This window comes from Portunus trituberculatus, chromosome 29 (genome assembly GCF_017591435.1).
Source record: "Portunus trituberculatus isolate SZX2019 chromosome 29, ASM1759143v1, whole genome shotgun sequence".
Taxonomy (NCBI): domain Eukaryota; kingdom Metazoa; phylum Arthropoda; class Malacostraca; order Decapoda; family Portunidae; genus Portunus; species Portunus trituberculatus.
The window spans coordinates 12,259,408-12,272,647 of NC_059283.1; the positions used below are offsets into that span (position 1 = coordinate 12,259,408).

The 13,240-nt window shown below is 37.9% G+C and overlaps 1 protein-coding gene across 16 annotated transcripts in view; it reads left to right on the forward strand.

Annotated features, from left to right (window-relative positions):
• Window positions 1-13,240, forward strand: part of LOC123510504 (adenylate cyclase type 1-like) — a 292,904-nt gene that overhangs the window by 245,947 nt on the left and 33,717 nt on the right. For 5 of the 16 annotated variants that reach the window (XM_045265723.1, XM_045265715.1, XM_045265716.1 and 2 more), the window contains 14 exons: window positions 174-292; window positions 1,490-1,601; window positions 2,058-2,185; window positions 2,300-2,458; window positions 3,044-3,188; window positions 6,244-6,429; window positions 7,335-7,385; window positions 10,251-10,439; window positions 10,853-11,028; window positions 11,154-11,256; window positions 11,411-11,685; window positions 11,919-12,039; window positions 12,307-12,426; window positions 12,693-12,872. In XM_045265723.1, coding sequence (XP_045121658.1) covers window positions 174-292; window positions 1,490-1,601; window positions 2,058-2,185; window positions 2,300-2,458; window positions 3,044-3,188; window positions 6,244-6,429; window positions 7,335-7,385; window positions 10,251-10,439; window positions 10,853-11,028; window positions 11,154-11,256; window positions 11,411-11,685; window positions 11,919-12,039; window positions 12,307-12,426; window positions 12,693-12,872 — 2,064 coding nt within the window. The remainder of the gene's footprint in view (window positions 1-173; window positions 293-1,489; window positions 1,602-2,057; window positions 2,186-2,299; window positions 2,459-3,043; window positions 3,189-6,243; window positions 6,430-7,334; window positions 7,386-10,250; window positions 10,440-10,852; window positions 11,029-11,153; window positions 11,257-11,410; window positions 11,686-11,918; window positions 12,040-12,306; window positions 12,427-12,692; window positions 12,873-13,240) is intronic. The other 11 variants (XM_045265724.1, XM_045265718.1, XM_045265730.1 and 8 more) reach the window with 6 other exon arrangements.

The following is a 13,240-nucleotide window of genomic DNA, read 5'->3' on the forward strand; positions in this document are numbered from 1 at the left end:
ACACAATATTTTTTTCCTCAAGGGTTCTAACTCATTATGGATTTTTTTTTTTTTTTTATATATATAAACCATTAAAACCATACCACATTAATTCCCTGTCTTTGTTATTATATATTCAGAAATGAAATTTTCATGAACTAGAGTTACTAGACACACCACATTATCTTCCTCAGGAGCGCTTGCTGCTATCTGTGCTGCCCCAACATGTGGCCATGGAGATGAAGGCAGACATCATCAAGCCAGTGGAGCGACAATTCCACAAGATCTACATTCAACGACATGAAAACGTCAGGTGAGCCTCTAGTCAGTCCCTTTCTGCTAGGTGTTGTCAGGTGAGCCTCCAGTGTGTCCGTCAGGTGTTCCAGTGAGGCAATGCACTTGTCATACTTGTGATGGACACCCACTGGTCTTATCTGCCTCACTTGCTTTAATTGAATCAGATTAGAGATGACTGACATACAAAGGACAGGATATTTTAGTCCTGAAGAGAGATATGGTTTGATTGAGATTAATAGCATCTAGCGGAGCCAAGTATGTGATGTAATTAATGCTTAGCCATATAAGTCTTGAAAAATGACTGGGAAGCAATAGAATGGAGAGATGACATGCTGAGACAGTAGGAATAGTGCCAACCCATCACCACCATCGCCACCATCACTGCCACTCCCTCACTACCACCATTACACATCATAAACACCAGGCAGCTTTTTTTAATAAATACTACCAGTCTTGCCCTAAATCTTCTTGAGAAAAGTTGCCAGAAATTGAGATCAAACAAATCGTTACAGCTTGTGGTTTTCCTCTGTCTGCCGTGTCACTTGGTCTTTGTTTAGTGCATGTTCCTGGCAGTCTCTCAGCACTTTGTCACAACAGCTTATCTAGGTCTGGCGCTCCTGATTTACACTCTCACTTATATTCACAGGACTTAAGTTGTTTTTGGATGAGCTGGCAGGTGTCAGAAAAAAATAACTGTCAGTGCCTTTACTCTCCTCCTTGTAGATATGTTCATGAATGTGTATAGTCTAGTGCTAGGGGAAAAATTAATCCTGTTACTATTGCTTTATGTCTTTTGATTGTGGATCTTTTCATATTATGATTAAACTTAAAGTGAAGATTAGCCAGTAAATCATATTCAACGAATTGTTTCTTACTTTCCTGTGTGTCATTTTTATACTGTATGTTCAAGTGTTGATTTCTCTCTTGTATTCTGTTTGACCTTGTGTTGTGATTCAAAACTGCTATATTGCGTACTGCAGTAACTTTAGCAGGAGAAATACAAAATGATAGTGAACAACTAACAAGAACACACCACTTAAACTTTGAGCCATAGACAAATTTATCAATGAAAGTAATACAAATAATGTTTATTGGTGATAATGAATTTGTGCTTTGTTCCAGCATGGTGTCTGCAGATAAAGTTTACTGGTAGTGGCAAACTTGTGCAGTGTCTTGGTATATTTATAGATAATGAATTTATGCAACATTTCAGCATGGTGTTTGCAGACATCGTGGGCTTCACAGTACTGGCATCTCAGTGCACTGCTCAGGAACTCATTCGACTCCTCAACGAACTCTTTGGGCGGTTTGACCAGCTTGCTGATGTGAGTGATGCCTTGACTTACTGTGTTGGTGTTTGCACAGCAGCACTGGTGTCCTGCAATGGTGGGGTTGGGTTCACTAAGCTCAAGATGATACACTTCATATGCTTTAAATATTGAAGATTTTTTTTAATTTTGAAGTGGGAAGGAAGGTATGTTGTAGGGTGTTGTAACCACTAAAGGAAAGTGTCAGCGCATGTTATGCATGGATTATTACAATACAAAGACATGAAAACTGCAAACCTTGGCAGGTAAAATACACAAAGTCCATGATTAGAACAGACTCTCCTTAGTTCTCAATGACTAATAGTTCTGTTTTATATAGGGCTGCCACTCACAGGTACCCCTTAAAGGTTCTTACACCTTCCCTTCTCTTCTTATACCACTTATGTTCTTATTAGCTAAAATAAACATGATCTTTCCTGAACACAGAAGAATAAAATACCTTTTCTTTCTCAGGATAACCACTGTTTACGCATCAAGATCCTGGGCGACTGCTACTACTGTGTGTCTGGCCTGCCTGACCCAAGGAGCGACCATGCCCGCTGTGCCGTGGAGATGGGACTGGACATGATAGATGCCATAGCGTGAGTGTGGCCGGCCAATCCTGTGCCGAGGCTGAGGATTGCGTTAGTGTGTAGTGCTGTGTGAATGTAGATAACTTAACTCACTTTGCATAGTGAACCTTCTCGTCTCTGCAGCTCTGTGGTTGACGCGACAGACGTGCAACTCAACATGAGGGTCGGCATCCACACAGGGCGGGTGCTGTGCGGCGTGCTGGGCCTACGCAAGTGGCAGTATGACGTGTGGTCCAACGACGTGACCATGGCCAACATGATGGAGGCGGGAGGGGAGCCAGGGTGTGTTGGCTTTTCTAGGGATCTGTGTGGTGCAGTGTTGAATGTGTGCACAGTACAGCACACAAATTAGATATGCCACTGTGCAGTATGTATAGGAAAGTAACTTCTTGCTTAGGAATACCATACATTGTGTATTTTATTGATGCACAACACTAGGTCACTCATTTGATAATGTGGATAAAGATGTGTTGAGTGAACTTATGGTACTTATGACATGATTATAACTTGGAAAAAAAAAGGACTATTAGAAATGCTACAAATATTAGCAACCAGATTGTGGCCAAGTCTAAATGAGAGAGATTGAAATTTAGAGATTGGATGAATAGAAACATTAGAGGAATTAGGAGAAAGAAAAGTATATTTTGAAATATGTATTTATTTTTTTATTAAAGGTAATGGAAGTAAAATGGAATTAATGCACAAATGATAAGTAAATCTGCAAATAGTAATTACTAGTTTGTAAAGAAGGTAACTGTTTGGAAACCAGCTCACCAACAATCAGAATCATAATCAGTGAAAGTCAACACCAACACTGGACAACAAGACCGACACACGCGCCCTTTTAATGATACGCGTCTCCCGTAGGCGAGTGCACATCACACAGGCAACGCTGGACTGCCTGGGGAACGAGTACGAGGTGGAGCCAGGGGACGGACAGCTGCGCTCCCAGTACCTGAGGGACCACAACGTCACCTCCTACTTCATCATTCCTCCCCCACGCCGCCGAAAGGTATGTGCCTCCCATGGTGCGGTGGAGCACCCAGTGTTTGCCGGGGAGGTAAAGGAAACGGAATGATTTTTAGTTGCCATTATGTTACGTGCAGTTTTAGTTGCCTTTTATGTATGATTTGTTAGCGTTTAGTGCCTAAAACTGTACATGATGTAGCTTCTTGTCCATTGCTTGTGAAATGGGAGATTATTTTTGTTGATTTCATTTGATTCGTTTTTTTTTTTTTTTTATAGGGATTTAAATTGTGATAATGAAAAATGTATGATGTAGTATTTGTTTGATTTACAGTTATTGTGAAAACTTTATCCACATGAGATGCAAAGCTTTTAAAACTATTAGGAGGAAACTAGATCCATTAAATAATACACTACATCTGCTTTTATTAAATCTAACTGCTAATTAATTTATATTTTGTAAGTTCTTTAAGCTCTGTCAAAATGTAGTGGCTTCCTTAATTTGCATCTAATTTTATATATTTGTTTTTTGTTTTTTCAGGGATATATAATTTGCTTTTATTTTAAGTTGCCTTTAACAGTGAGCCTAACTTTACTTAGCCATAGATTGAACTTGTTTGTTTTGAGTGATCGTAGAAATGCTATGGGGGATTTTTTTTATTTATTTAGATATGGGAACTTTTACCTCTTAATTCAATCTAACTTGGTTTTGCATTTTTTCCCTTTGTGTTTACCATTAATATGTTGAAAGTGAAAATATTCTGTTAAGTCATTTCATGCAGGAGTTTATGACTTGAAGGGTAACTGAAGGATTTTGTGTCTTAATGTACACATGACTAGAGGAAGTAAGTACAGAGAGAGAGAGAGAGAGAGAGAGAGAGAGAGAGAGAGAGAGAGAGAACTTTCCTGACTGTGATATAAAGTTCCTGATCTATATTCCTTCTGCTTCTATCTATACTTTGTCAAACTTTCTTTCTTTATGACCTATATTCCTTGTTTCTATCACTTTGAGTCCATTCCAGGTGTCTATATTTCTGTGGGAGAACCTGTACTGCTTATATTACTGAAAAAGTCTCACTTCTCATCTTCTGATATCCATAAATACCATGCCTAGTCTCTCATTGTTCTTGTATTAGGAAAGATTTCTGTTTCTTTCTGTTCATTTTTTAACTTATTTTGTGACAAGATCTTTGTGTGTGTGTGTGTGTGTGTGTGTGTGTGTGTGTGTGTGTGTGTGTGTGAGTGAGTGAAGGGACAGACCCCCTTCAGACAATTATGACACAAGAGACCATCAGTGTCAGTGGAATGATGTATCAGCTGTCATAAGTAAATGTTTTGAAGTAGTCATGGAGTCACTGTTGGTAAAGAGTATAGCTATACTATATGTGGCTAAATGGTAAATGCTTCCTCCACCAATCTTGATGTAGTGTTGTGCTGCAGGGGACACGTGTTGCTGTCAAGGATAACTGTGCTTAATTACACACAACTCTCAAAGATAAAACTTGACTTCTAATTAATATCTGATGTGACAGACATTGTGTTTCGTAACATAGATGTGTCTTTTATTTATTTGTTTCTTTATCTGTTTACGTTTTTACTTTTATTTGTTGATTTATTTGTTTCATTCAGTTTTTGCTCCCACCAGTTTTATTTTTTTATTCTATTTATTTATTCATCTATTCGTGTGTTCATTTTATTTGCTTGTTTATTTGCTTTATGTTTCTTGTACCATTTTTACCATTAGGTGATTTTCTTGATCACTGTACTAAAATTGATTGTCTGCGTGGTGGGCACAAACAAATATTTCTTTGACAACCATTCCATGATGGCTGTCCTGCTCTTATTTGGTTTGTATTTTACTATGTTTTTTTGCTCAGCACTTTCATTTTCTCTTCTTATGATTTTCATAAGTTTTCTGTCTCTCTTTTCCTGTCAGCCTGATGTAAATACTAACAACAATTAGTATGCAATAACATAATGATAATTAACATGCTTTATAACCTTAACAGCAAATAATAACAAAGCAATGACACACCACACTGAAGTAAAAGATTGTTTTAATGTTAGCATGGCATTAATACACTTAATCTTCCTTTAACAATCTGCTGGTTGCCTGTTCAATAATGTTTTTTTTTTTTTTTTTTTTTTTTATGCATAAGTTTTATGTTTTCTACATTCTTGAGCTTGAGAGAAAGGGTAGAGTGATTAATTTCCCTGATTAGGTAGCTGAGGGTTTTACTGTGACCCTCACACAATATACTTCACCAGTAGAAGCTGTAATTAAAGAGCTTATTGAGTTATTATATTGTACATGCATGGAAACAATATACAAACAAGACCATCCTGAATATAAGCTTTTGGTTAGTGATAGAGTGCATGATACGTTTGTGGGGTGTCTCCAAAGAGACAGTTTTGGATCATGTATATCAGTGCATATATACATGCTAGATATAATGAGATGGGGAGTATGCCAAGCTGTGGTGATTATATCTACATTCATGAATCAATAATGTATTCTTAAGCATAGATATGTCTTTTGAGATTCTTTCAGTAGAGCTTCGTTTCTTTCATAGGATAAAGGCTAAGCTAAGTTGAGAGACTTGTTTAGCTCATTAAAAAATTTGATAACTTTGAAAATGACATTTGAAATTTATCATTGAGGCTTTCCTCTTGTTAAGAATCAAATTGTTATTCAAAAGAAATTTCCATGTTGATTTTGTCTTTCATTTAGCTTTGCCCAGTCATTGCTCTAGACAAGTGTGTTCACCTCTTTTCAATGTGACCCAAAGATTAGCCTGTAACTACTTGTACATTTGGGTGCATAAGTAGTTTTAAAATTTTGAAAGCACTTTGCTTGTAGAGCTTCTGTGTCTATCCCATAACTAACCAGTCTTCTTGTTTCTCTGTGGTGTTGGAGGGGTTGTGAGGGAGGGAGGAAGGTGGTGTGTGGTGCTGTGAGGATCCACATCCTCCTGCTCCATTCTCCACTCTCTCCGTCCCTCCCCTCCCTTGTCCCTCCACCTCCACTGTCTTTACTTCCACACATCAACTTGGTGGTGCGTTGGGCTGCTGCTCCACTGCTGCACCCTTCAACACTGCAGCCCCTCCTGTTCAACACTCTCCAGGTGCGGTCAGCCTTAGGGTCAACGCACCGCAGGAAACTATCCTTCAAGAATGTGAGCAATGTGGTAGTGCAGCTGCTGCACTCCATCAAGTACTCCATGGAGGTGCCCTTCTCCAACATGGCCATCCCACCACAGGAGAAATCAACGTCCATCACCAAGAAGGTAAGGTGGCCACCCCGACCCTCTGAGACGAGGAGAGAGACATCCGCCGTGGCCTTGTCCTCCTCATGTTTATCTTGGTGTGGAAGTCTGTTCCTTTCAGTTGTTGCCAGCAGAATAGTTCAGTTTGCTTTGAGTTTGATTGTAACATTTGCTTCATATTATTTCCTATACAGTGGCAAACTTGAAATGTTTTTAAACAAGCTAAATAGAGACTTGTAGAGTTCATAGTGTTTAGGAATTGAGCAAGCAGAAGTGAAATTTCATTGCAATATTGGTGTATTAAATGTTAGTGTTAGATGTTCATAAGTCAACAAAATGTACGTACATTTCAAGTCTCTATATTAATCATCCTTGGAAATAATTTTTCCTTTAGAATGCCACTTTCAAAAGGCACAGCTGGACCACAGTGCTCTTCATAAACCTGCTATAATAATCAAATTTGTTTTCCCCAGATATTAATGTCATTTTTTAAATTTTATATAAATCTGGCTATAGCATTTATGATTTTGATTACTGTGTTGAGGAATTACTTTAGCAATGCTTTTTATGCTGATTTTAAGCATAGATTCAAACAGTACAATTTGATTATATCATTGATGTTTCTTTGTTCTTAAGAAGCTTGTGATTTTCTCTTAAAGATCTCATTTTCTGTGGCATTGATTTTTTAGGATCTCAGAGATGAGTTTGTGAGAATAAGAAATTCCTTTAGCAAATCAACATTACTAATCACTTCTTCCATGGCTAAAGAGGCCTGCTTGGAAAGTATTTGTTTCTTATTCTTCCACTCATCCTTCTCTAGAGTTCAAGTACCTTTAACTGACTAATGGTGAGTAAATGTTCCTCTGTTTCTCGTCCTGGAGAGCTAGGCAACTAACACACTAACAATCCCCCATTTCAATTTTCAGAGGAATATATTCTTTCACGAATACTACGAAATAGAGCGAGGGTGCCCACAAGTGAGTGACTCGTAATGATCTGTGTCTGGCTGTTTGTGACCCTACCCCAGGCCTGGCTCAGTCCTGGCCTTGACCTTAATTATCATCATGCCAGTCACCTCACTTCTCTGAAAGTTCAGTTACCTCATTATGGTTTCAGATGTGTGGAAGGTAGTCATGCAGAAAAGATATGTAAAGCACTTCTTGCAAAGGCATGTGATTTGCTTGTCTGTCTGCAATTGTTGCTGTTATCTACATTTCTGAAATCAGATGAGTGTGGAATGTTACTCAAGTTGGTGCTTCACATGGATTGTAATTCACTCACCCCACACTCTGCCACAGCCTGTACTCATCATATACATACCTACAGTTAGAAGCCATCACTATTATGGACACAGAATTGCTAGTGGTATTTATTGCCTATCTTCATAATGCTTGGCATTTTGGTCAAAATTCATCTCAGACACACGTATGAAAGAGTTAGTGTATATGTGAAGCACTCTGGATTTTGTCAAAATGCCTGTATATATTATAACCCCATCATCTGCTAGTAGCATTGTCCAGTATCATGGATGGCTTACTGCATCCCGTTCACTCCATAGCAGTCGGTAGATTGGGGATCACACTAAGAACTTGTGGTTGTTTTATCTTAGAAGCTCTGTATGTCAAGCTCAATGTTTGATTCATCACTCTGCTCCTCATCAAGTTGTCTTTAAGCAGGGCACAGGTAGTCTGGGGAATTGATCTACACTGTGCAGGTAATAAGCCATTTCCTTGTAGCGCAGTTGGTGTTCCATGTGTTGACCTCAGACATATACCTCCCTCATAACTTGCATCTATATGGATTGCATCTAATAAATTGTATCCTCTTCCTTCTCTGCTACTTAATATCTTTAGTTACTGGTAACCTCTAGCTCTTGCAAACAGCCACATATACCTTCACCAGTAGAATATTTTATAGTGTACAGCATCAAGATGTGTCAAATTTATTCTTGCAACCCACTTGACTCATCCTTCCTTGCTACTCACTTTACTTATTTGCTGATGACGTTTGTCATTTGAGCTCTGGCTGTGTATCCAGCAGTGTGTGTGCACCTCGTTTGCAGGTCAAATTCATTATGCACTTTAGATAAAGATTCTGTTTGCTCAGTTGAGCTGAATATGATCTTATAAGCATTTGATTCATGCCTAATGTTATTATGCAATGAATCTCAGATATTCTTTTATTTACAAAGAATATGCGTTTCTTATTTATCTTTTATTTTCAAAATGGCTTCTGAGATTGAATTAGCCATGTTAAAAAAAAAATAAGATAAAATACTCTCATATGAATTGGCAGTTAATGTTTTTTTTATTTTTTTACATGCACTGCATGTCATACTTTGAAGATGTAACCCTTTCATAGAATTGTTATCTACAGATTTACAGATACAGCTTTCCAGAAATGTTTTGATGTTGATATGTTTTCTCTCTCTCTGGATCTGTAGCTGACAAAGAGTATAGTTGATAGGATGTCATTTCCAGAGACATTTGTGCAGACCAAGGCTCACTTCACATTGATATCTGGACTGTGTAGAGGACTTAATCCATTAGGTGTTGATATTATTATTCTATGAATGTACCAGGCTGATATTATTAAAAAAAGGAAGAGAGTATTAGTTGAAACCAAGCATATATTTATTATGACATTCCTTCACATATCAGCCTTGAGATTTTTTGGAGAGTGAATTGGCTTTGGAATAGCAGTAATGGTCAGTGTGAATAAAAAATTTATTTTGTATGGAAAACTGCAAATGCTGTTGATTAGTGAGGCCAGAGATTTCTTATGAGATACACTGCATCTGTATTGTTAACTAATCAATCTCTTACACAGTCTTCCTTAGTGAAATATTACATCCTGTTTGCTTGCAGTCTTGTATGCATTTTGAATCACATAATGATACTAAAATGTTTAGGCTTATGAATTTTAAAGTATATAATGTTTTGCAGAAGTCAGAACATTATCAGTTTGAGGTGCTATCAGTAAGTTTTGAGACCTCCTCTAGCAAGTAATGAAACAAGTCATGGTCATGCATGGACAGCAGGAACAAACACTAACTTTTTAGTCATTATTTGCTGTGAAACAGACTGCAAGCATTTTGAATCAGATGTAGGTAAATGTCATGCCTATTGCCATCCTAAGAGAGGAATCATATGCCACATTAGGTTGACATTCACCATTCTTCCTTGACTTCTGTCTTAAGTATTTAATGCTATTTTCTAAAAAGGTTCTTAATGTTCTTTGAATTATTAGCTATGGCTTCAAAAGTTGAAGTAGATATGTAGCACATGTACATATTTAGAATTTTTCTCTAATTATTTAATCAACAACTTTGCCATCAGTTAAATGAATACCATTATTTTTACCAGGCAACATTCCCAATGCTTCTGTACTAGTGTTTGTAAAGTACATACCTAAGTAGTGATGTTAAATACCCAACTGGTTAAATATAAATAACTGCAGCCTTATGAACTGAAATAGGAATGTTTTATGAGAATGTTTATATGATGCAGATATCTATTAACACTGGCCTCCAGGAACATTGATATCAGTACAATATAAGGCCTCCTTGTGTAAGACAGAACTTAAAACAGTCAGTTGTATCACTACCTCAAGAAAAAATATTACAAGTTATAGAATGAGTTTAAGGTTAGATGCAGTATACATTTGTTCTGCAATTATATGCACATATTTATGAGCAGCTACACCAGACACAAGCTTATTTATGGCACATAATTTCTAGCATAGTAATTACAAGTAGTCGTTGAACAGATAACACAGTCTGATGCTAGCCTGTGTGTTTATGTGATCATCCAGCATCCATAAAAATTGTCCTTTGCTTTCAGTCTAGCCTTCTGTCAGATAAATTCAAGCGACCATTCAAGAAGAGACACTCGTCCCTTCCTCACGCCCCATCGAACCGAGTTAACAAGTACTTAGCTCAGGCCATTGAGGCGAGATCAGTGGACCGGGAGAAGTCCACCCATGTGTCACTGATCACACTGTGCTTCAGAGACAAACAGAAGGAGAGACACGTAAGCAAAAATCATTAGGCACTAACATTTTTTTATTATTTTATTTATTTATTTATTTTTATTTTATTTATTTTTATTTTTTTTTTATTTATTTATTTATTTATTTATTATTATTTTTTTTATTTATTTATTTATTTATTTATTTTTTTTTTTTTTGGTACAAGGGGAAAGCTGGCCAAGGGCAAAAAAAAATGGGAGGGGTCCCACTTAGTCACCAGCCCCCTTGCAGGTCTGATAGAGTTAGCCAAAGGACAGGGACAAATGTCTTGAAACCTCCCTCTTAGATTATAACTAACCAATGTGGTAGGAGTTTGAATTACATTCTAGGGATCTCATGAATTGTGTTACTATTACTGGTCTTAATGGTGACGATGATGATTAATTTGGTGTCTCTTTTGTATCTTGCCTTGCAGTACCATGAGGAACAGGACGTTGGTTTCGGCAGTTCTCTTCTGTGTTCATTGTTCCTGCTGCTGTTTGTGGCGTCTGTGCAAGCCCTGGTGTTGCCCCGCACGCTGCTCTTCCTCTTCTTGTTCCTAGCTGCATTTGTCACAATATCTGTTATATTAATTGTTCTCCTTGCATCAAGGTGAGAGTGATCAAAACTAGATAACATTAGGACTTGTATACTTGTATAACTTGATCTATAGGAACATGTCAGGTTCTATGGTTATTGTGGATAGAAGTAGAGTTGTTTCCATGTTCTGACAACAGGTTGAAGGTCACCACATGGGATCCCTCAAGGAGGTTTGTGCTGCGCCTTGTGCTGACCATCGTGGCTGTGACCGTCATTTATATCATGGCTCAGGTTAATTCAGTAAGTAGACCTTTTGTGACTGCATTTTTACCACCCCATACTGCTTGAACCAGGTCCTGATGGTGATTGTTATGTTGTTGTGTATGGTAATGAAAATATTTTAAAAAGTTATTTTTATTTGATTAGATATATTCAATGTGTGCCTTCTTTCCAGTTTACTTGTAACTTGCCATATGTTGCCTGCAAACCCAACATGACTCTTACAACTTCAAGACATCGCGGACCACAAGACTTTGTCCGCAACCTGTGGTGTCCACTGCCTGAATATATTCCTCTCTCGTGTGTCCTCGGGTTTATATCTGTGGCAGTGTTCCTCCGCCTGCCTATGCTGGTCAAGGCTCTGCTGGTGACCTCCATGGCAACTGTTTATGCCCTCTTGATCTGCTTCACACACCTGTCACTGTTCACCTGTTACGATGCACGGGTTGGGTAAAGTATCACAGTGGCTTTGTGTGTCATCTTTAAGATTTATACTAATAGAGGTGATGTGTCACTACTTTATGCTGTAGCTTTTAGTTTTGAATTTCATCATTCATTTCATATGTTATTGAAAGAGAATGGTATTTTTCTCCGTATAGGCCTAAAGCTTTTCTGATTTGAGATTGTTACTTGTTTTTCACAGTGACAGCTGAAATGAACAGTTTCATTTATCACTCCCACAGGGCGGTGGTCCCCACGGAAGTGTTAGCAGTGGTGTACATTTTGCTGTTCTTGTTGGCGGTGATAGCTCACGGCCGCCAGGTGGAGTGGACCGCAAGACTTGACTTCCTCTGGCAGTGTCAGGTATTTATTGTTTATTTTTATTGTTTTCATCAAGAGAGATGTGATGATCAGACTGTTTATGTATTTACTTTGCATCACATGACTTTGATGCAGGAAATATATACTTTATTTTGTTGGCCACTTATGTATGACAAATTTCTTCACTGGAGTTTATTCATGTTATTCTGTAGGAGTAATGTAATTTGTTGTACTTTTGATTTAATATTACTTTATCTTAGTTTTCTCCTGTCATTGAAAACTCAACTGAACTAACTTGTACCATACTAGGCTGCCGAGGAGAAGCAGGACATGGATGCTCTGCAGGAAAGCAATCGCCGCATCTTGTTCAACCTTCTCCCAGCTCATGTGGCAACTCACTTCCTTGACAATCAGTTCAGGAACAACATGGTACGTATTTGGCTGGATAGTAAATCTGTTCACATCAAACTGCTCACAGCTTTGCCATCTGGTGAATTATGTTATGAAGTTTTTAATGCTACTAGGTATACTTGTTATATCAGAATCTCAGAATTTTATATTTGTTTGCATACATCAGTGCTCATCATTATTAGAGAAGAGAAGATATAAGAAAACTTCTTTTAAAATGCTGAGTGATTTTCCCATTATAGAAATATTCATCAGGCTAAATGTTTACCGTATCACACAAACTGTAGAAAGAAAAGTACACCTCCCCCATCGCCCTGCAGGACCTGTACCACCAAAGCTACAGTCGTGTGGGTGTTGTCTTTGCCTCAATTCCAAACTTCCATGAGTTTTACACTGAACTTGCCGTTAACAATCAAGGCACTGAGTGTTTGAGGGTTCTCAATGAGATCATCGCTGACTTTGATGAGGTAAGTATAACTTAAATTGACACTAAAACATATATCAGTTAGTTATTGGATTGTTTGACATGCTTGGACTGGAATTAACCTTCAAACTACTGTGATTGCTTATATAATCAATTCTCTCTAGTGCCATGATGCTGTCATTATTATGAATTTTCCTGCCACTTGAGAAGTGTATGTGTGTGTGTGTGTGTGTGTGTATTTACCTAGTTGTAGTTTTACAGGGCTTGGGCTTTATGCTCATGTGGCCCCGTCTCCATATCTACACTTATCCAATCTTACTTTAAAAGTATGCACACTCGTTGCAGACACTACTTCTTCATTTAAACTGTTCCACGTCTCAATACATCTCTGCGGGAAACTATATTTTTTTA